This window comes from Rosa rugosa, chromosome 5 (assembly GCF_958449725.1).
Source record: "Rosa rugosa chromosome 5, drRosRugo1.1, whole genome shotgun sequence".
Taxonomy (NCBI): domain Eukaryota; kingdom Viridiplantae; phylum Streptophyta; class Magnoliopsida; order Rosales; family Rosaceae; genus Rosa; species Rosa rugosa.
Window position 1 is genome coordinate 30,297,245 of NC_084824.1, and position 23,888 is coordinate 30,321,132.

At 41.9% G+C, this 23,888-nt stretch overlaps 1 protein-coding gene and 2 long non-coding RNA genes across 4 annotated transcripts; all 3 read right to left on the reverse strand.

Moving 5' to 3' along the window:
• Positions 1 to 3,584: 3,584 nt before the first annotated feature.
• On the reverse strand, positions 3,585 to 4,512 carry LOC133708114 (uncharacterized). Its single transcript, XR_009845576.1, has 5 exons — positions 4,448 to 4,512; positions 4,240 to 4,302; positions 4,031 to 4,113; positions 3,730 to 3,840; positions 3,585 to 3,639 (listed from the first exon to the last, which is right to left on the reverse strand). It is a non-coding gene; the product is annotated as an uncharacterized LOC133708114 (long non-coding RNA).
• A 13,115-nt stretch (positions 4,513 to 17,627) lies between these two features.
• LOC133710207 (crocetin glucosyltransferase 3-like) lies at positions 17,628 to 19,294 on the reverse strand. The gene has a single exon (XM_062136222.1). The coding sequence runs from the start codon at positions 19,208 to 19,210 to the stop codon at positions 17,744 to 17,746; it is 1,467 nt and encodes a 488-aa protein (XP_061992206.1). The 5' UTR covers positions 19,211 to 19,294; the 3' UTR covers positions 17,628 to 17,743.
• Positions 19,295 to 21,347: 2,053 nt separating this feature from the next.
• LOC133712620 (uncharacterized) lies at positions 21,348 to 23,230 on the reverse strand. 2 transcript variants are annotated; one of them, XR_009847507.1, is made up of 4 exons: positions 23,155 to 23,205; positions 22,375 to 22,419; positions 22,073 to 22,127; positions 21,348 to 21,969 (listed from the first exon to the last, which is right to left on the reverse strand). It is a non-coding gene; the product is annotated as an uncharacterized LOC133712620 (long non-coding RNA). The 2 variants fall into 2 exon arrangements; XR_009847508.1 differs by lacking the exon at positions 22,375 to 22,419 and having other exon boundaries at positions 23,155 to 23,230.
• Between the last annotated feature and the right edge of the window lie 658 nt (positions 23,231 to 23,888).

Genomic DNA, 23,888 nt, shown 5'->3' on the forward strand with positions numbered 1-23,888 from the left:
TCTCGCACTTCAAACTCTGCTCAACAACTTACAAGCACATGGAAGAATTAACCACAATGATTTCTTCCCTAACCGCAACACTACTCACAACTCCACATGAGTCTAGAATCTATTCAAATGCATCTGTATGTCCAACTTAAGAAGGCAAAATTACTATCGATTAATACTCATATCCACATCAGATACGAGCATAGGTCCACACCATGCCTTCAACCAAACACTTCTACATACAAAAGGAAACTCATTTCCATAAACAATCCTCACTGACTCATCAGAGTTAAATCCGGAGGTTTCCATTCCTCGAAGATCACAACTCGCGGAAACTAAACTTATTCTAATACGAACTTAGAAGGCAACTCTACCGTCCTACGGACATACACGCTGTCTAGACCCCATACTAAGACATACCCAATGATTATACCAGTACCGAAGAGTATATGATGGGGATCCGCTGCAGACGGGCCATCACTCGGGGAGTACTGATTATCACCAAATATGTACCTTACGCTCTGATACCAAACTGTCACGCCCCGGGTTTTGAATAACAAATTCAAATCCGAAGCATGAATTATACAATTTAATAGAATAAACGTTCTGAATTTTTTTTTTTCAGAACAAACACACCACTCGCCACTCAAATATAAAATCTCGAAAACCTCGAGTTCATTATTACAATTCACTCTTACAAAGTAAAATTGTAAAGCCCTAAATGAGCATAACATACTTCGCTACAGAAAATCAGAGTATCACAAAGCAGCTACTCTACGCAGTTCGATCACCTTCCTGGTTCTCCTGTCCTGTAAGATTTCCCGCTACACCATTTGAATTTAATAGTGCACCGGGAATTGGCAACAACACAAAACCCGGTAAGCTTTAAAGCTCGTATGAGTAAACAAGAAAGGAGGGTTGATTTTATTAAATTTCACTTCTTTTTAACTCAAAGAAACAACCAACAATTACCACATATGCAAGAAGCATCAAGAACTCATAGAAATCTACAAGGAACACATTTCCACACACCTCTATCCACATTATCACCACTTTGGTCCTACAATCACTCAACCCCCTAAATCTCCACTTTGGTTCATCCCAACAACACGTTAGAGCTCTAACTACGTCGTTACCTGTCACCTCGGCCAAGGTTCAAGTAAACGGTATACATCTCGGTTATTATTTAACCGGCGTTCTTCGGACTTTTCCCCTGTCCTCAGAGCACTACATCTCGGTTATTATTTAACCGGCGTTCTTCGGACTTTTCCCATGTCCTCAGAGCACTACATCTCGGTTATTATTTAACCGGCGTTCTTCGGACTTTTCCCCTGTCCTCAGAGCACTACATCTCGGTTATTATTTAACCGGCGTTCTTCGGACTTTTCCCATGTCCTCAGAGCACTACATCTCGGTTATTATTTAACCGGCGTTCTTCGGACTTTTCCCTTGTCCTCAGAGCACTGCATCTCGGTTATTATTTAACCGGCGTTCTTCGGACTTTTCCCTTGTCCTCAGAGCACTACATTCTCCACGTCTATACATCCCACAATGTCAACCATGAATATCAACATGAACTCATCAATCATCATCATCACATATAAATATGGTAAAACATATCTCAATCCATAATAATTAAATCATCACAATTCCACCCTCTTCAATGTCACACCATTCCACGTATAATCACGTAAATATATATATACGTAATCACCCACTCAGGAATGACCACTAATACCAACTATAGTTCACACAAGAAAAACGTGAAATTCATTTTGTATAATTAAAATCGTTTTACTTACCTATGGACCGTAGTCGATCAAGTCCATATGATTTTAAAACAAATATTTATTCCATAAATATTTTCACACAATTACGACAAAATAAAGTAATTAAAATTATTCGGTTCGTAATATGAACCACGTGAGGTTTACTCACCCCTAATCCAGCTGCGTCTTCTTAATATCCCAAAAACAATGATCCGAAATCGTTCACCAATCAATCCATCAATCACCTAGTCAAACACGATCTTAACTTAGCAATCATTCATAAACCACACATATACGGAAATCCAACAGTCGGATTCTTAATTAATGATGATCCAACGGTCGGATTCTAATTTAATGATGATCCAAAGGTCAGATCCTCACGGATCGCCCTTAGGATCATCCTCCAAAATTATCACGAAGATCCAACGGTCAGATCTTCCTGAATCGTCCTTACAAACATCTCCACAAATTTATATGAAAATCCGACGGATGGATTCTCACGAATCGTCTCCCTAATCACTGTTTTGCATTTATACGAAGATCCAACGGTCGGATCTTCGCCCATGACCACACAAAGTCACTGGGACAGTCATAAGATCATCATATCAAAACTACAAGTCCATCTGACGGTCCTAACTTCACATATCACAAATCTAACGATCGAAATCGATCGAAACTTAAAAAATCATAACTTAATCATACGATATCCAAAAATTGTATATAATATATCAAGATGATCGTATTGAAATATAGAATCTAAAAATGCACAGAAACTATATTTTTGACCCCCGGAGGTGGCCGGAAAGGGCCGCCGGAATTAGTGGCAGAGCCGCCGCCGACCACCGCCAATGGTGTCGGGGCCGGGCTGCTCCTCTTCCTCTCATCATGCTTAACAACTGTCATAACTACCATGTAAGCTGAAAATGACCGGAAGTGGTTGAAATTACCTAAAACAGTCGAGGTGGCCGGAAAATTTCCAGAATCCGGCGAAATTTGCAGAATCCGGCAAGGCTTGATTTCGACGTCAAAAATTCAATTTCAGGCTTCGATCCCTTCTAGAGAGTTGTTAAGAAACTCAAGGTGAACTCATTGGTTCAAGAATCACAGAAAAATATGGTCTGTAGCTCGAGATATACCGATCGAAAGCTTCGGTGGTCGGAAAAATTCCAGAATCCGGCGAGCTTGAGTTTCGACGTAAAAACTTCAACGAAACGCTTCGATTCCTTCTGGATAGTTGTTCAGAACTTTAAGGCGAGCTCACTGGTTCAAGAATCACTCAAAACGACGTCCTGTAGCTCAAGATATTTGGATCGATATCTCCGGTTTCGTTCTTGGTTGGGTTTGACTTGCAGCCACTGCTACGGGCCACGACGCCGTGTGAGGCTGCTTCTGGGAGCTTCAGAAAGTTGAGGCGAGCTTGTGGATGGATTTTGGTGAGGATTGGTGACCGGTAGCTTGAGATATCCAGCTTGGTTCCAAAACGAGCTCAAACCGGGCGGAGCTTCCCGCCGCCGCTGGTGGCCGTGTCACGGTGCAAGGCTGCCTCTGGCAGCTGCGCAAGGCTGAGAAGAAGCAAAAGGAAGTGGTTCGACGCCGTTTGGTGGCCGGTGGAGGTAGAGAGAGACCGAAGAGCCTGTGCTCTGTTTTCGGTTTCGGTCGAGCGAGAGAGAGAGAGAGAGATAGAATTGTCTGCTTCTTTCAATTATGCAGACATGTATGATGATTAGAACAACCGGCCTTGAATCAAGGTACACCTTACCTTTTAACAAAGGTGTTTGCCACCAAATTGTTTTGAATAAATAAAAAAAAAAACAGGTTATTACATTCCCTGATTTCCGTAAACTCTGGATATCTGCTCTAAGCTGCTTTTTCCACTTTTCACCTAAAAAAAATAGTTGAGAACTGTGAGGCGTCCCACAAATTTGTGCATACATGCAGATCTGAATATAAAAAGATGAAAATTATTGCATACTCCAGTTCTTAAATATTCTTCTGCAGCATAAACTGCATCACTTCCAATGGAGATCTTATCAGCCACACATCTAAAATATTCTGAAGCAACAATTCCAAACTAGAATAGTGCCTGAAAAAGAAGAACAAACTTATAAAATCCATGTTCATACTAGTGTACCACGCTACATTTGACTGGTCATAAAAATTTTGAGTGGTGCTATATAATTATGAAATTATCACCTGGAGAATTACAATGATAGATAGTTGCAAACATGTAAACAAAAACTGGTCAAACAAATTAGAGCACCCGTGACAATTACCTGCCAGTTGCATCGGTAAAATCTCTAATGCCACCTCCAACTGTTAATGGCACGAAAACATTTTCTGATGCATATCTCAATACCTACAAAACATGGCATGTAAACAATAAATCAGAAAATACTTGACGTGTAATATCACAACATCAAAATTTTAATATTCTCTCCAGTAGAAATTGAAAACTTTAGGTTAAACATTTACGAATATAAACCTGTAGCATAGGCAAGTCACCCAAAGGGAAGTCCTGGAAACCGGTAATATTCAGAAAGCTGACCTGCAATTTAAGACCAAGACTTCAAGCACAGTATAATAGCTATTTTATTATTTATTATTATTACTTGTTTGGTGTAAAACTACAACAGCTACTTTGATAATGAATGGCAGTGAAATATGTCCCAACTCAAGGAGGCATGGTATACCTCATCAGCTCCATCTGTGTAATACTGTCCAGCAAGCTCCACAGGCTTTCCAAGTTCTCTCACCTATCAAAGATTCTGATTAGCAAAAATAGGAGCTACATTCATGACACAATGAATGACTTGAACCATATCAGACTATAACAGATGTCCAACATGACTTCCACAGGCTTGATATAACCAAACGACAACAACATTGCAAAAGTAAACATTTGTCTTTTCAAGTGACCTCATTAATCCATCTACATATAGTTATGCTTTCTCTTCATGACACCTAGGTTCCTTTAGGTCTTGTGCACGAAGAGGGAGAAAGGATATCAATCTAGATGTGTTTGAAGAAAATAAGAATGAACAGTAAGATCCATGAGTGGGGTTATAGAACTAGATTATGATGCACCGAAGGCTGAGGGTTTCTGATATTTCTTTAATTGTGACAGTTTGCACCCAATAGTCAGGTCCAAAGAACCACACAAATGATACAAGAATGTAGTCAAGAGTTCTTGGAATACCTCATTCTCTTTTGTATGCTCTCTTACATCATATTGGTCTCCTTTGGTTACAACAAGATCTCCTTTGTCATTCGTCCTCACATCCAGACAAGCAATAACCTAGCATAAGTAACACAATTCAGAGAGAACCTTCACAGTTTGTATATAAAAGACAAAGAGGTAAATAATTATCAGAGCTTTTAACTTGGACCTACCCTCTTTGCAAGTTTGGAACCCTTCCCTTCAGTGGGCTTCTGTCTTCACAAGAACTCTATGCTCACACTACAAAGTAGGCTACTTGTCGTATCATGCTCATACTACAAAGAAAAATAATACTAACTGCTTATATAAATAAATTCGATCGTCTATATCAAGAAACCCTAACAAAAACACATAGAAAGAGATTTGCAATTAGACATCTCATAGGCAAAACAACCTTGAACAGCGAACGACTTGACGTTGTGCTGGGTGTAAGATGTCGGAAAAACCTTTCTGAAAGATTGACAGTCAAAAAATGGTGAAGACCTGCAGATAATGACAAATAGTGTTGATTAATATAATGGAATGAGAATTTGTCAAAACGTGCTGCAATCAAAGCAAAAAGCAAAAGAAAGAAGACGCTCCATCTCTGAATCACAACTAAGCCCAAGCAATTGGCAATTAGAAAAGAAATATACAGAATCCAAGACCAGTAGGACAACCCCAGTTCAGAGCTACCTCAAATAAACCCAAAAAACACAACAGATACTATTCTAAAACAACTTTCCTAAAAGAGCAAGTATAAGCCAGATTTCAAGAATCAATAGGTAAAGAACAAAATCAGAACCAACCCAGAAACTGATTAATCAAAACAATCGATACCCATATCAGTACTCATCTCAAAGCTTAAAACTTTACCATCGAAGCCATCACTGAAGCACAAACACAAAAGCATGCACCTTCCTTGAAGCAAATCACATCGATAATGTGAAGCTTTTTAGTTGATAAACAAGCAAAATTTGACATTGGCGGACCACTCAAGGACATGTATGCTACGTTTGGTGAAATGGGTCGAACAAAGTATGGAAATTTAAGCTTATGGTTTAGTTTAAGACCCAAAATTTGCAAAAACCGAAACCTAAAACTCAACAAAATCCCCAAAATTTCCCAAATCAGTGACAAACAATGACAAGAATTAAGAAAGAGCGAACCAAAGATAAAGAATGCCCAGAAAGCTCCAGTTACATGCAAAGCTTCGAACTTTGCCCGACCTGGATGCACTCCCTCGAGTACCCGGCTGGGATAATCTGCTCGGTGATGTTGCGGAGGTCAGTCACCGCTTTGGTCGTTGCTATGATCGTCGAGGTCGACTCCAATTTGGACCAGCGCCGGAGCCGGAGGGGAGAGAGAGCCTGGGTCTTGCGCTGGAGCCGGAGCCGGAGGGGAGAGAGAGCCTGGAGGAAAGGGAGACAGCCTGGGTCCAGCGTCGGAGCCGGAGGTCAGTAGGGAGAGAGGGAAAGGCAGAGAGAGATTGGTGCTGAGTGGTCGGAGGCGTAGAACGAAGAGAGGCTGTGGAATAGAGGCTGTCTGTCGAATAGTTAGGGTAGTGACTCTTAAGTCAACTTTAGTCCAAATATGTCTAAGTGTGGGAAACAACTTTTCATCCCCGCGTTTTCTTTAAAAAAAATTTAACTTAGCCGCTCAGCCTTTCCGCAAAAATTTAAATCAAAGTTTAGACACTAGTCAACAGTAAATATCGATGTCAGTAATATACATAGAAATCGGTATTTGAGAAATCGATGTCAATGACATTTTTTTACATCGTGTGAATTCCTCACCGATGTAATTGTCGTGATGTCTAAGGTCAAAATTCTAGTAGTGCACGGGGACAATATTATCCACCCAGTCAGGGAGATCGACCAGTGCAAGCATGTTTTGTGCGGGCGGAGGTCCAGTTAAGGGGCCAATTCGGCGCCAAGAAGTGTTGTAATTCCAGGCATCATAGAGGGGAAATGGCACCAATTGGATGAGACCAAACTGGCGAGCAAAGTGGTTGGGAGCATAAAGCTCATAAGTGAGTTCGTCAATAGCTAGCCTAATGTCTAAACAAGAGATTGCGCGGCGAAAGGCCAAGCGCGCGCGATCGCTATAATCAGGTGCTCTAGGAAGGAACCCATTTTCAAGGGGAGCGGGGAATCTCCTATTGAGTATTAGATCGTAGTAGGGCATTTCGTGCAGAAGGTACAAGTATGAGAAACACTCAGAATATGGTGGAGATATGTACCTCGCCTCGCGACAAAACCATTGACCAAGAAGGGCATCAGTTGGTGGTAGCAGAGGAATGTCGTCGCTGCGGAAGAATGGAAAGTAGGCTTGAATCCAGAAGTCAAGAATCCAAAAGGGGCCAGAAATGCTAGTCTCAAAGGGATGCATTGTGGCCTGGTATAAAGTGCGGTAGAGGGCACCCAACACTGGTTGTCCTAACCCCACGCGGCGACCGTTGTAGAGGGACGTTGCTAGAAGAGTCCAAGCGCCAGTGGGCTTACAGGAAGAAGTACAAAAAATGAACTTGCAGAGCCAATACTCCAGAAAAGCAATACCACCAGTCGCATTTCGCTCTTTGCGATAATAAGCCAGCCACCGCGGATAGGAGGCGATGTGAGTACTGCAACCAGTTTGGACCATGGTTGATGTAAAGGTATCAGAATCGAATTGGCCATGCAGGTAGGGCTCGCCATCAATGGGCAATCCAGTAATGGTGAGGATATCCAACAATGTTATACTCATTTGGCCAAATCGAAAATCAAAGGTATTGGTAGCAGTATGCCAAAAGCAAAGGAAGGCAGCGAGCGGTGAGCGATTCCCACCACGAGGAAGGCGAAAGCATAAATCGATAGTGTGGGTAATACCTGCCATGTCCCAGCAAGCCAAGCCTCGTGCTCTTACTTCACGGTACCAGGAAAGCTCATCTGGGCTAATTTTGGACGGCCAATGCCCTATTTTTGCCCGATGATTCTGCGCACCCCAACTATAGAAATCTGCAGGGGTCCTCCGGAGGACTTGAATGGGTCGACGAATGGGCAGGCTATAGAGGACGATGGCATCGTCGGGAATGGAATCTCGCGGTGTCGGACCCAGTCCGGCGTGATGATTTGAAAGCCTGAGAAGCAGAGGTCTTTGGACGGAGGTGTGGGCGCGACAGCAGGCACCGATGTTGACTCCCCAGGTACGAGCGATGTTATCAGTAAGTTGTTCTTCCTGGTCGATGATCACCTTCTTTGGGGGAGCCATTTCTGGGTTTCTGCAAAGTGGGTATGGAGCGAGAATTCTCTTTTTCTGGGTTTAGGAGACTGGAAGGGTTTCTGATGTGACAGGTCTAAGAGTGGCTGCGGTATTTAAATAAAAGATTTTGTGAGGGAAACGATGCGACGTTTTTCCAAGCGAATGGACGCAACCTTCATTAATTACATCGTTTCGATCATCAGTTCGATCATCAGACGTGTCGTTTTAGTCCCCTTCAATCAGTTACATTTTCTTGGGCCTGATATCGGGGCCTGGGGGTCAATGTTTGAGCCCAAAAGTAATTTTGGCAAGATCCTTTAGTGGATTTAGCATAGCGGGCCGATACCTGCGGCCCAAAAATAAGCCTACTCGGGTTTGGGTTACAGCTTCACCCATTCCATGATCCATGAGGAAAACAAAACCTTATTGGAGTCGGGTAGCGGGGATTGAATAGGAAACTTCAATCAATATCCCTTCTATTACAAGGAACAGTCGAAACCCTAGGTATATATACCAGGTTTCAAGGACGAATAAACTCTCGAAAAAATCAATCAATCCCAGCGATTACAAAGCCTCCCCGGAGCAAACCTTCAACCTCGTTGAAACCCGGTGACCGCCCGCCAGTCCTAGTCTCTCCAAGAGCCGACTGTCAGCATCACCAGATCAACCCGGCGACCGTACTTCAAGTCCCAGTCTCCCCAGGAGCCGACTGCGAGCCTAACCGCCACCGTTACTACCAGCGAAGCAAGGGTAACGCCCTCGCAACCTAGCGAAGCTAAAGTCACGCTTTAGCGCAACCCGTGCTTTCTCCAAACTTCCCAGTGATTGCTCTGCTTAGTCTACAATACTAAGTATCGATTCGGTGACGCAAAGAGATCACACCCAAAGTCCTTATCCGTAAGGCAGAAAGTCCTTTCCCGGAAGGCTAGAGAAGAACCTTGTGGCGAGGTTGGTGCTCTCCTCGTCCACAAACGCTTGAAGAAGAAGTCAGGTCAAGGGACTACCCCGACGACCGCACCCCACGGTGCTGGCACGCCTGCGCACACGCTCAAAAGAGACAGTTTGCAAGCCAACTGGTTTTTGCGCCAAACAGAACCCACCAATTTTCAGGTTGGGTTAAGACTTTCCAACCTAGCTTAGCTAGTGCAGCTTTATTGAAGTAATCAGCCAATCTAATCCCTAAACCTCCTTTAGATGTTGGTAAACAAGATTGCATCCAAGCAATAGTTGGATGTGACTTCCCCCAGAAAAAAGTTCTACATTCTTTATCCAATCTGTCAGTAAGACATCTAGGGCATTTAAAACAATAAAGAATGTGATTTGGCATTCCAAAAAGATTAGATTTCACTAAGGTTAACTTACCACCTCTTGACAGGGTATTAGATTTCCAACCAGCAAGCTTCTTCTGTATCTTAACAATAAGATCATTCATATTAAGAGGATCTTTCCAGCAAACAATGTTATGAACTCCCAAGTACTTACCGATTGAGGTCTTATGCTGAATACCAAGACAACAAGCAATGTCTCTTTTGATAGAAACAGGAATATTAGCAGAGAAGTAAATAGTAGATTTATGATAGTTTATTTGCTGGCCAGAAGCATCAGAAAAAAGATTCAAGGTATTAATGATATTCTAAGCTGCAGAATGTGAATTCTTTGAAAAAATAAGACAATCATCAGCAAACATAAGATCAGAAACTTTAAAACCATGAGTGGAAGTTAAGATACCAACTTGAGTTCTAGGTCTAGCAGTGAGCTGATTTAAAGTTCTAATTAAAGGTTCCATAGCTAAAATGAATAAATATGGAGATAGAGGATCCCCTTGTCTGATACCTCGATTTGGTTTAAAAAGACCATGAGGAGAACCATTGAGCAAAATAGAAAATGAAACAGTACTGAGACAAGTTTTCACAAGATTAATCCATGTAGGATGGAAACCAAAAGCCTGTAAACAGGCCAATAAATAATCCCAATTTAAGAAATCATAAGTCTTCTCGAGATCTAACTTGATAGCCATACACCCTACATTTCCTTTTTTTCTTGTTAAAAGAAGCAAAAAGTTCATAAGCAATGAGAATATTATCATGAATGGATCTGCCAGGAGCAAAAGCGCCCTGATTCTTAGATATATATTTATCTAGTAAAGGTCTAAGTCTAGATATCATGATTTTAGAAATGACTTTATAGGCAACATAGCAAATTGGGTTTTAGGACAGTGAGGTTGGAAGATAGCTCGACATTCTCATTCGCCACTTAGCAAATTGGATCTTAGGGATGGCAGGGGTTTATTAGGGCTCTTCTTATTCCCAAAAATTTTATTTTCTTTCATTTAAACTTTGTATTGTGTAATCCAAGAACCCCCAAAATTTTAAAAATGGCTTCTGCCTCTCTAAACCCTAGTCGGCTCTCGCCCTTTACCGCCACTGGATTTCAAAGTAGAGCACCGGCGATTCTACAAATTTTGGCCATCACTATTGCCCAGCTTCTTGAGGGTGGGCTCTATGCATCAACCTATGGCGACCATGATAGTCGCTTTGGAGAATCTGCTTCAGATCATTTTGAAGCTTTTCGGCAACCTGATCTGTCAATCCATCTAACTTCTATACAATTGTGGCTCTTCAATTCCAAATCAGCTATGGCCAACACTTCCACAGCCAGGGCCCTCTTCATCAATCTCGCGCCGGCTACCCACCGAGTCGAAGCTACAATTTCCTGGGCTCCGCTCAATTCGAAGACGATCGGTTCTTTGATGCAGGATGACGATCGGTTCTCGACGTCTGGATTGCTTCCTAACTTAGGGTTCGATGTTGGATCACTGATTACTGGCCTCGATGCTTTGATGCATGAACGAATGGGATCGGAATTTGGTAAGGCATAGGATGGCGCACTACAAATGTGGAAGCTGTTTGGTGCGGCGTGCAATGCGATGGAGATGGGACTGGTGGTCTGACAAAGAAGACTTCGAGGTGCCCGACGGCAATCGGTGTCCACATCAAACCGGGTCCTCATACATTTGGGCTTCTGTGGGGCCCACTTCACCCTTCTCCTAGACCAGCTCTATGTAGCCCTAATCTTTTGCTTGGCTTCTTGAGTCCCAGCAGCCAACTGGGCCTTTCTCCGGGCTCAAGTTTGAGCCATTCTCTTGGAAGGGCTTGGAGTTTTGAAGATAAAGGCTCGGCTTGGTTTTCTAGGGTCCAGAATAACTTTGGGTTTCTAAACCCATTTTTTAGTTAGTTTTCTTTACTAGCCTATTACTATGCATTACTCGGTCATAGTAAAATTATATGTAGATGGTAGCAGAAAGATATGTAATAGTCATTTTGGCCTTCCTTTTTATTATTAATGATATGTCCTTGAGACGCTTTAGTTCAAAAAAAAACGCCTCAAATTTTCAATCATAAATCATCATTTGATCTTTTATGCGTTGCCAGCAGCGGAGAATACTTTTAAAATATGATTACCGCTCACATTTAGTCGATAGTATGCACTGTTTCAATATCCATTTTGTTCTATTCTCATCTGTGTTTCATTTTAGCTTTAAAAAGAGAGAATTTTTAGGTTCGATCGATGCTGGCAATTGCCCCATTAATTGTCTGAGTTGGTACATTGTTTGAATTGAACTTAATTGCAAGTAGAATTTCTAGATTGTTTTTGATCTTGTGTCCTGAAAAAACACTTTTGATTTTGTGCTGCTTTGGAGAAAAAAAAAAAAAAAAAGAAGGAGAGATTGTTTTTGCTACGAGAAGCTAGAGGGAGTGTGGGGAAATTGGTGAAGATTAGGTTGTGTCATGAAAACACAAGAAGCGAAAATTACTTTTATCCATTTTTTTTTTTAGGGACTACACAGCAACTACAAACTACAAAGAACAACAAGAAAACTTTGTGAGAACAAGAAGTCCATCACTAGTTAATAGTTAAAACAGTGAGTCAAAGACCGAGGTTTGGGGTGCACAACCTCGATTTCAACCCAGTTAAAAGTTGAAACATTGACCCAATCTTTCAGCACAACCTCGATTTCGCTAGCTTTGCGGCATTGGCAGTACTGTTAGCATCACAAGAGATCCAATTCCAAGGGAGATTGCTAAGAAGTCCGCGGATACAATGAAAGTATGAAACTCAATGAGAAAAATATAGATTCTCCATTTACCTTTCCCTATGTGATTTCCCAAAGCTGAAATTGGTTCTGCGAGTCACTTTCCAAAACAATAGTCTAGGTTCAATTGGTTGACCAACTTCAATCCATCCACAAGAACAAGAGCTATGGCTTCAAATCCAATAACAGATCCAACATTGTGTGATCTGTTGGTGTGAGTGGTGGAATGGTGGCATACAAAGAATAGTGGAGCAGTAGGTGACAATGGTGCGGTGGGTGACAATGGTGGTAGACAGTAGTGGCAGAATTATTAGGAATAGGAATATTATTCAGTTGTTTAGTAGGTCCTTGATGTATATATATACTCCATTTTGGAGAAGAAATGAATCATCTGAAAATTCCCAAACATTCTCGTTCTTTCTGACTTGGTATCAGAGCAGAGATCCAATTTGGACTCTGTCTGTTCTGTTGTGTTTTTTGGTTCTTTTTGAGTTCTTTTGGGTTCTTTTGATTAGTACAGAGAGAAACACAAGCAGAGCTATATCTTCCTACAAAATCACAGTATAGTTTTTTGTAAATCACCTTTTGATTAAACCCTGGCGATTCTGGACTAAACGCCACCACATTATCCCACCACACAGTCACATTCTCCCAGATCGCTGCCATCAACCAAGCTCCAGCGAGCTACCACACCCAAAGCTTCAAAGCTGCGACAAGCTCCGCCATAAGTGCCTATCCCAGAATCGCCTCAACACCAGAGAATAAGGAGAAACCAGATCACTGCCAATTTCAAGCTCGATTGTCACTCCTCCAGCTCCGCCTCAGCTCGACCACCGCAGCACCGCAACTGCAGCTCACCGCAGCACCGCAATTGCAGATCCATCACCACCGCAGATCCACACAATTCGGCTATACTCAGAACTGCTGCTCAACCGCCGCAGATCCATCACCAATTTGGACTCCAGCTCACCGCCGCAGATCCATCACCGCAACTGCAGCTCGACCATCGCAGCTTCTTTCTGCCTTCAAACCCGACGTTGTGCAGAGCTCGATCCATAGATCTTAATCTCCGCACGCATCCAGCCTCCTGCAGCGCAGCCCGTGCCTCTACCGGTCGCTGCATCGAGAAATCCCGCCTCCACCGGTCGCCCAGCCCACTGCCCTCCGCGGCTCTCCGCCTGCAAACACCACCGGGCACACCTCCCTGACTGCAGCAGCCCTCCCCAGCGCGCGTCTTCACAGATCCCCGCGCCTCCTCAGTCCGCACAGCAGCGCATCAGCAGCCCAGCTCGACCAACTTAACCAACAGCAACATCAGTGAGGGGAAGAGGAGGTGGAGGTCCCTGGGTTACCTTAAGCTCTAGAGCGGAGTTTTTTTGGATTTATTACAGAAGAGTGGAAGCCGTGTGTCTACATGCCTGAATTTAGATTCTCACCAATTTTTTCAAAAAAAAAAAAAAAAAAAAAAAAAAAAAATCCTAAGCTGCAAAGATTTAATTTCAATAATTCCGGTTGGAGAGTTCCCTCTACTGGAGGGAGTAGAAGTCAGAAAGGCCAAACAGCAGTCCACCAGATGCCAGAACCTGCTTTCTACTGTGTTGGGGGACAAGATCTCTCTGAGGGTAATGTTTCCTTGACTAAGGAAACTCGAGGTAAAATTGGTATTGCTTTACATGTTTCTGACTTTACTGGTAGTGATACATGGATAATTGATTCTGGTGCGTCTGATCATATGACCTACGACAGATCTTTCTTTGTGTCTATGTCATCTCCTTCAGTATCTCATGTCTCTAGTGCAAATGGTGCGTCTTTTCCGGTCTTAGGTATTGGGTCTATTCAGGTTACACCATCCATTGTTTTACATGATGTCCTTTATGTGCCCTCGTTGTCTCATCATCTTTTATCTGTATCTCAACTAAACTCGCAGAATAAGTGCTCAGAAACTTTTTATCCAATGTATGTTGTTTTTCAAAATCTGTGCAATAGGGTGATCATTGGCAAGGGAGACCTGAGAGGGAGACTGTTTCACTTGGATTGCATGTACGCAGGACAAACACAAGCACCGGAACAGCCTTTGGCCTTGACATTGAGTTCTGATCGGCTGAGTGAGGTATGGTTGTGGCACAGACGTTTGGGTCATCCATCCTTTAGAGTTATGAAGAAGTCCATGCCTTCGTTATTTTTGGGAATAAGTGATTCTAGTTTGCATTGTGAAACTTGTGCTTTGGCTAAAAGTCATAGATCTAGCTATCCGTCGAGCTTTCATTCTAGTACTATGCCTTTTGAGTTAATTCATTCAGACGTGTGGGGTCCTTCTAAACATTCTACCCTTTCTGGAATGCGATATTTTGTGTTATTCATCGATGACTTTACCCGATTATCCTGGGTTGTTTTACTTAAATCCAAAGATTCTGTTTTCTCTGCCTTTAGAGCATTTCATAGTCTTGTTCGTACTCAATATGATGCTCATGTTAAGGTTTTTCGTTCCGATAATGGGGGTGAGTTTGTTAATCATTCTTTTCATGAATATTTCCAACACCACGGCATAATCCATCAAACATCCTGTCCACAGACACCTGAGCAAAATGGAGTGTCTGAACGGAAAAATCGTCACCTTCTGGATATGGCTCGGTCTCTTTTACTCAGTGCTAACATGCCTAAATACCTTTGGGGAGAGGGTGTTTTGTGTGCTTCTCATCTTATCAATCGCCTTCCCTCTGCCCCTCTTCAAGGTCATGTCCCACTTGAGGTCTTGTCTAACTACGTTTCTATCCCATCATCCAATACCCTTCCTGCTCGTGTCTTTGGTTGTGTTGCCTATGTTCACCTGTATAAGAATCAAAGGTCAAAATTAGATGCTAGAGCCCTTAAGTGTGTGTTTGTTGGGTATGGCTCTCATCAGAAAGGTTACAAATGTTATCATCCACAATCCCAAAAGTTTTATGTCACCATGGATGTTTCTTTCAGTGAAGATGTTTGTTATTTCTTGCCTCCTGTGACTCCTCGTCAGGGGGAGAGGTCTTATTATTATGAAGATTTGTTCAATGGGCAAGATGAGAGTCTGGAATCTGAGTTCTCAAGGTTAGAGTGTTTAGGAACGGAGCTGGAAAAGGAGGGTAGAAGCTCTACCGACCCATCATCCGAGTTAGAAACGGAAAATAGGGAAAATAGGGATCTGGTTGGAGAAGAAGCTTTGGGCAATGTGTTACCGACTGGTCAACCAGATCAGTCTGACCAGTCGGCCGGAGAGATAGTTTCAGACCCTGTTTCCGATAATGTTCTGCAGTCTTCTGATGGTGTTTTAAACAATTCTTCCGTCTCTCCCTCTCCTTCAGCGGTCTCACCTACTCAATCATCACCCGAGGTATGTCCTAATCTCTCCTTGTCTAATAGTTCTTCTGTGTCAGGTAGTGTTCCTACCAAAATCTTGCCCAGTCGTTCAACCCGTGGTCAGCCTCCGAAACACTATGAACCTACTCTAAGTGCTAAGGCTAAATACCCTGTTGCTAAATATGTGTCGACCCATAGGTTATCTAAACCGTATGCAGCCTTTGTGAATCAATTATCTTCTGTGTCTCTTCCTAGTAAAGTGCAGGATGCCATGAAGGATGAGAAGTGGATGAAAGCAATGACAGTCGAGATGGATGCTCTTGAGAAGAATTGTACGTGGGAGTTGGTGTCATTACCACCAGGGAAGAAGACAGTTGGTTGTCGGTGGGTGTATACAGTGAAACATAATTCAGATGGTTCAGTGGATCGGTACAAGGCAAGATTAGTGGCTAAAGGTTATACTCAGAAGTATGGAGTGGATTATGATGAGACATTTGCACCAGTGGCCAAAATTAACACAATTCGGGTACTTCTTTCGTTAGCTGCTAATCTTGATTGGCCTTTGCAACAATTTGATGTTAAGAATGCATTCTTGCATGGTGATCTGCATGAAGAGGTTTATATGGATTTGCCTCCTGGATATGGTACTTCCACTGGAGAGCAGGTGGTGTGCAAATTGAAGAAGTCGCTTTATGGCTTGAAGCAGTCTCCCAGAGCTTGGTTTGGCCGGTTCACCAAGTTCATGAAGAAAATTGGGTACCGACAGAGCAATTCAGATCATACCTTGTTTCTTAAACATCGGTGTGGTAAAGTGACTGCCTTGATTATTTATGTTGATGACATGGTTGTGACAGGTGATGACATTGAGGAAATTCAAAGGTTACATGGTCAGTTGTCCTCTGAATTTGAGATGAAAGATTTGGGTAATTTGAAATATTTCTTGGGAATTGAAGTTGCTCGTGGCAAGGATTGTATTGTGTTGAGTCAGAGAAAGTATGTCCTAGACTTGCTGGCAGAAACAGGTATGCTTGATTGTAAACCGGTTGCTACTCCTATCGAGCAGAACCATCGGTTAGCAGAGTATTTAGATCAAGTACCTACAAATAAAGGGAGATACCAGAGGTTAGTTGGACGGTTGATTTATTTATCCCACACTAGACCAGATTTAGCTTATGCAGTTAGTGTGGTGAGTCAGTTTATGCATAATCCCAGTGAAGCCCATATGGATGCTGTATTTCGTATCTTGCAGTATTTAAAGTCTGCTCCAGGGAAGGGATTAATCTTTTCAAAATACAGTCACTTGGATGTTTCCGGATACACAGATGCAGACTGGGCAGGTAGTATTACAGATCGGAGGTCTACTTCGGGCTACTTCACATTTGTGGGTGGTAACTTGGTTACTTGGAAGAGCAAGAAACAAAAGGTGGTGGCTCGCTCTAGTGCTGAAGCAGAGTATAGAGGAATGGCTCGAGGACTTTGTGAGATGTTGTGGTTGAGAAATTTATTGAATGATTTGGGGTTCAGACAGAAAAATGCTATGCTGCTTTATTGTGATAACAAAGCTGCAATTGAAATTGCTCACAATCCTGTTGAGCACGATCGCACGAAACATGTGGAGGTAGATCGACACTTCATTAAAGAGAAGCTGGATGGACAGATCATTTTGTTTCCCTTCGTTCCTACTGAAGAACAGTTGGCAGATATTCTTACAAAGGCTCTCTCGACTAAAGCTTTTTATGACTCACTTGACAAGTTGGGCATCCGTGATCTGTATGCACCAACTTGAGGGGGAGTGTTGGTGTGAGTGGTGGAATGGTGGCATACAAAGAATAGTGGAGCAGTAGGTGACAATGGTGCGGTGGGTGACAATGGTGGTAGACAGTAGTGGCAGAATTATTAGGAATAGGAATATTATTCAGTTGTTTAGTAGGTCCTTGATGTATATATATACTCCATTTTGGAGAAGAAATGAATCATCTGAAAATTCCCAAACATTCTCGTTCATTCTGACTTGATCTAAAGGAACCAGGTATGAAATTACTCATTTTCATGATACTTGAAAACTATAGAACTACTAGCCTTGATCCTTTTTCCCTTTCAAGGTACATCCTAATTGAAAATACAGAGTTACTGGATTTTGGATCCTCTTCCTTCTCTCTGTGAAAGAAGTTCAGAAACAAAATCATCTATAGCTTTAAGGGAAGACCCCTTTGCTTCACCATCCTCCCCTACAGCTCCTCTTATCTTCTCCATAATCTCACCAGCTCTTCTCCTCATCTCACCACCTTCCCCACTCTCGGCCACCACCAACTCAATCACTCTCCTCACCTCCTCCGCCTCCACATTACTCTTCACACCCCTCGTCAGCTCCACACTCACACCCATCTCCTCCACCAACATCTTTGAGTTATACGCCTGCTCCGCCGCCAGCGGCCACCCGATGATCGGCACCCCTCTGCTCAAGCTCTCCACCACCGAGTTCCACCCGCAGTGACTCACAAACGCTCGCGTCGCCGCGTGCGACAGAATCTCCAGCTGCGAGGCCCAGTTGTGCACCAATAACCCCTGCTTGGTCTCCCTCATTCGCTCCTCGAAACGCTCCGGCAGCCACTCCGGTCGGAACTCGCCCTTCAAGTCGTGACCCACCGGCGGCCTTATGACCCAGACAAAAGGCTTCCCGCTCTTTTCCAATCCTTTGGCCAATTCTATCATCTGGGAGGCACTGATCGTGTTCTGAGAACCGAACGAGATATACACCACCGAATCGGAAGCGTGCGAGTCGAGCCACTCAATACATTTCTCAGCCGAAATTCCGGATTTCTTGCCGGAATATTTGTTGCTGGAAATATTGGAAGCCAAAACGGACCAAACAGGAACCTTAAGGTAATTTCGCAACACTTCCAATCCGAACGGCTCGATTTCCTCAATGGTGTTGCATATGCAACCAAAAGACTTCATGGAGAGCGAGATCTGCGGCTGGAAATATCTCGACCAAGAATCAGTACCGTCGGCGGCTCTCAAAAACGGATGCAAGTGAGACGGTGTCAAACGACACCGTTCCGGGAACCCCGGAAGGTGGAACTCCTCGTCTTCTGAAGACACACTACGATGCGGGAGATGTTGCCAGATGGATATGTACGCCGCCGTGCCGTAAGCCCCACCGGTGGACAAAGCGACGTTGACGGTGCCGAAGCTTTTCGCTACATTCACAGCCCACCCAAAAAACACGTCAGAGATTAAGCAAAGCGGCGGCTTTCCTTCCTTTTCGGTGATGTCCGAGACAAGGCGGCGAGTCGGAGCTTCGAGATGTTGCGATGCAGTGAAGAGGTTTCCGACTACGTTGAGAGGTATGTTCTCTGTGTTCTCTGTGTTGGGCGGGAGGCCATAGTCTTCGCTGCGGAAGGGAAGCTCGGCCAAGTGGATGTTGGTGTTGGGTTGAGCAGACCGAAGGTAATGGGCGTTGAGGGCGGTGGTGGCGATGGTGATGGTGAACCCTGTTCTGTGCTGGATTTGCTTGGCTAGGGCTAGGAATGGAATCAGATGGCCTTGAGCCAAGAATGGTAGCATCACTATGTGTTCCTTATCAAAACCCATCTCTGAAGTTCTTTGATTTTTAGCTTTTGGCTCTGAATGGGTTTTGGGATTACTGTATGAATGGACTGGCTATATATGCTTTTGGAATGCTTGTGAGAGTTTAGAGTATATGCTCATCAATGACGTCTTCTGTTCGGTAATGCCAATGTTAGTTTCGTTTTGGTTCAAAATTGTCTTGGGGTGATTTTGTTGATTAATATTAGCGGATCCAACGGTTACACGATGATTTTTAAGCAAAAGTAGAATTACATTATACTTTTGAGGATTGAATGCATGTCAGGGGAAATGAGGCATGCATCACCACCTTTTTGGCTTTTTGTTTGGTTGATTTGTGTGGTTGAAAAGCATTGAGGAGGAATCAGAACTCTACCCTTCAACTATAGGCTGGACCATGGTCGTTGATCTTTCTTAACCTGCTGACTGACATTTAGTGACTTTTTGCGAACGCCAACTCAACGGGTGGACTTGCTCAGCATCAAGAGTCAGAGAACATGGAATGTGGTAAGGAATTTGATGCTTTCCTCTTGGTATCCAGCTAGTACACCACCTTCTGCAGTTCTGTGTCTCCTCTTTGTGAATTTTTGGTCGACAGTTCTCGTCGACAGTCGACTTTGACTCTTTTATCTATACGACTCTCTGAGCAACTGGATTAATGAGTGAAATTGTAGGTTCAGCTTATATTAATATATCTTAAACTGAGTACTGGATTGTGTCACAGTGACATGCCGGACTTTTCTGTGAGAAAATTGTACTTTGAGTTCGATGTCGAGAAAATGCCAGGAAATATGGTATTTTTGTTGGAATTTGAAATTGCCGACATGCCACTAGGAACTAAAGTACGATAGCTATCACATACATGCAGACCATGAAACATGAGATTGGTCCTACTCTAACCTTGTCAATATTTATCCAAGTGACATTTGGCACCTATGTATTATCTCTATTATCAAGATATTGAAGGATGAGGATGAGGATCGAGTGATCCTTGGCTTTATAAAAGGTTGGTCCATACACACACTTACAAAGAGTACTGTTGTGTAGAAGATCACCCATTCTCCGATAGCTTCACAAGGCTGGTTTCTCAATCCCTAAATTTATATATGCATATGAATTGCCCGATTGATATGTTTAACTCGATTACAGTTATATTTATGTCCGTTGTGATTTCTTAAAGTACAATATATGCATGACTATGAATTCAAAATCCCGCCAACTTTAGCTAGTATATATGTTTGTGTTATGTATTGATTAATTTTAAAAATAACTTTTACTCAAAAGATTCTTTTTTTGGGTATAGAATTTCATTTGTTCAGACTTTGTATTAGATCAATCTGCCTTTCCTGTAAGCAAATAGAGTCGGTTTTTTCTCTCTTCCCAGTTCCCACCTTGAGAGTCGGTGGCGCACAACCCCGCCCACCATGGGCGCTTTTGCCCGGAGTTTCTCTCCGATCTGAGGCTATGTGCCTCTCTTTCCCTTTCTCTGTTATTTCCCTTCCGTTGAGTCTTCTCTGTTTTTCCCTTTCCGTCGGTTTTCTTGGTCTGTTCCTCTTGTTCCTGACCCAATCTTTTCCAGATCTACCTTTTTTCCCCTTAAACCCACTGCTATACATGTGCATCACTATCTCCGGTGATGCTTATCCTATTCCTTCTGCCGTGGCCTGTAAATATGCCCCTCGGAGCTCTGTTCAAAACGGGGTATGCCCGTTAGTGCACCCGGTGATGCTACAAGAAACTGAACACCCTTTGGGTGCTTGTCTCTTCGATCCCTTGCTGGATCTCACCTATCTCTCCTTTCAACTAGGTTTTCTAGTTGATTTCTTGGCAGATGAAGGTCTTCTTGTTGGAGATGGTTTGAGTTCTATGGTTATAACTTTTGTTTCTGGAAATTTGACCGATGGGTACTTCGGAATCGCCATCGAACCCCTCAACAATCTCTCGATCTGGCGGTTGGAGTTTGCTTCTGGTGGCTCTGTTCTCCAGGGCGGCGGCGCTGCTGGTTCTTCATCGTTGACGGCAACTGTCACTACAAAAAAAGAGATTTTTTGCGACGGAACAAAAACGTCGCAAATGATACAAAAACCGTCGCAAAAGAGTTTTTGCGACGGCGTTGCGACGGATAAAGAAGCGTCGGCGAAAAACGCGTAGCAAATACTCCAGAGGCTTTTGCGACGTTTGTCTCCCGTCGCAAAAAAGTTATTGCGACGGATTTGCGACATTCGGCGTCCGTCGTAAATAGTGGTGTCGGATTTCATAATTTTTTTACGACATTGTATTGCGACATTTTTTTCCGTCGCAAAAAATTATTTTTATGACGTTTGGTTGGTGTCGTAAAAAGTCATATTTTATCTGACATTTTTTACGACGTTTGGTTAACGTCGTAAAAAGTCATATTTCATTTGACATCTTTTTACGACGTTTGGTGTTTATGTCGTAAAAAGTCATATTTTATCTTAATTCATTTCACACATTCGTCAAATGTCGCAAGTAAAATCGTACACATACTAGGATCTATTTATAATCATCGCTAATATCATTTGTGACATCTTTCATGTCATATGGTAAGTATTTACGCAATTGAATTATTATTAAAAACAAACAACCATTGATTCATAACACAATTTTCTAGTCATACATATTCAAATAGTCAAATGCAATAACAATGAAAATCTTTAAATATCTAATGAGTACAGAGTAGCATATGAATTGATGGAATTATCTTGACTTCCTTCTCCATATCCCAATAATAGGTCACCCCTGACCTGAATGAACAAGAGTGAAAAAAAAAAAAATTCATCACCAAAGTCAGGAAATTATTCAATTAATGGTTCAAATTCTATTATAACAATGTACTTTATTACGCACCTTGTTCTTCATAATGAGTAGGCTTCATTCATGAAATAAGTTATTTGTAAATACCCTGTAGAGAAATATTAAAATATTATGAATCACATGATTTTAAAATATTATGAAATTCAGATTGTTTTAGCCAATGAGTTTGATACCTAAAAAGGGGAGTATCATTATCTAATTTTCAGATTGGTATAAAAAACTAAAGGACTGTGATCATAACTGAAAATGGGAATTGAACATTGACATATGCTTGAGGAAACATAAAGGAATAAAAAAATAAAACAGAATTATAAAGTACACGCATATCTTAGCACCTGGATCCTGATTATTTGTCCATGGTGAAAGTGCTTCCTTCAGCCCTGCATTAGTAATAAAATTTTTAAATTATAAATAAGAATAATTTAAATGTAGAGATCCTCCTGCTCTGTTATTTGTATTCAAAATGCAACTGAAATCTCCTAATACTATAGTTGGATACACACACAAGCAATAAACAATACAAAATTGTATAAACCTAGTATCCATAAACAGATTAATCATAATGATCAATCTGATATATAGTCACACCTGACACTTTGAGTTGCCACATGAATTTGTCAAAATTCCCTCTTCCATGCATACTGTTGCAAGTCTTAACCAAACTAGGAAGTTTGGTAAAAAAATAATTTTTATTTTCATTTTTTTGCATCAAAAAACAACTTTGCAGAAGTATTTGATAGAAGTCCCATATAAAAGGTATGTAAGTTTGCAGCATTGAAGCCGCAACGAAACATATCTTCGACATTTTAACTAAGAAAAGAGTGAAAGACACACCTTTCACATTAACTATACAAAGATATAAGCTCCTGTGAATAACTAAGTTAAGGAAACTCACTAGAAGAATCAAACAATGAAAGGACAAGAACATACAAAATGAATTGATTGAAAAGGTTCACAGGTCACTTTTCTTGCCCTTAGGCTATCTCGTGTTAGGCTCTTTCCTCAATAAGCAAGTATTCAAGTTCCTAGATGAGTAAATAGCAAGTATTCAAGTTCCTATATGCTTACAAACATTCAAGTATTCAAGTCAGTTCCTAGAGTAAATAGCAACTTACAATCTGATAAGTGCCTCCAAAAGGGTGTCAAATATGTCATTCAGATCAGTCAACACCTGTTTCACATAAAATTAAAGTATAATTAGAATTTACCCAAAAAGCAAAATACGACGAGCAATGGCCCAAGAACTATCAAAAGACCAATTCATATAGAGGCTTATCATTGACCATATTATATATTGCTTCTGTATCTAAATTCTATGCAGTATATATATATATATATATTCTAATCAGTGCCATTCATAGCCCGTCCACTGTTAGTCCCTGTTTAATAAAGCAAACTGAAAGGTGATCTGCTCCATTTGTTACTAGAGTTAGAAGTTTAATAAACATTCACATAACCAAGTACCTTGAAATAACATGGTTTCGAAGTGTCAAGCAATTGACCAGTCCTATTTAAAATAATACTATACATATACAAGCATAACCAGGCATGCCATCTCCAAAATTAAAATGAAAGAGAGAAAGAGGAAGAATACATTCATTCAATACAAACTTCTTTTAGGGAGTCAAAAGTATAGTGCAATTGGTACCTCCCTGAAAAATGATTACATCCAACCATGCAAACAAGTTCCAGATTACCTCAGTACGACGTCTATTTAGAAGGTTGGAAATCCAGTGCAATGCTTCAATTCTAGTAGCCTCCCATTCACTAGATAGAAAGTGTCCTTAGCTCTCTGTTCAAACAAATCTGAAGGAGGTGGGGGTTAATGATGGTATGAATTAATCCATTA

Excerpts from the sequence above, each read along its gene's own strand:
- LOC133710207 (XM_062136222.1), bottom strand. The coding sequence starts at position 19,210 with ATGGGTTTTGATAAGGAACACATAGTGATGCTACCATTCTTGGCTCAA.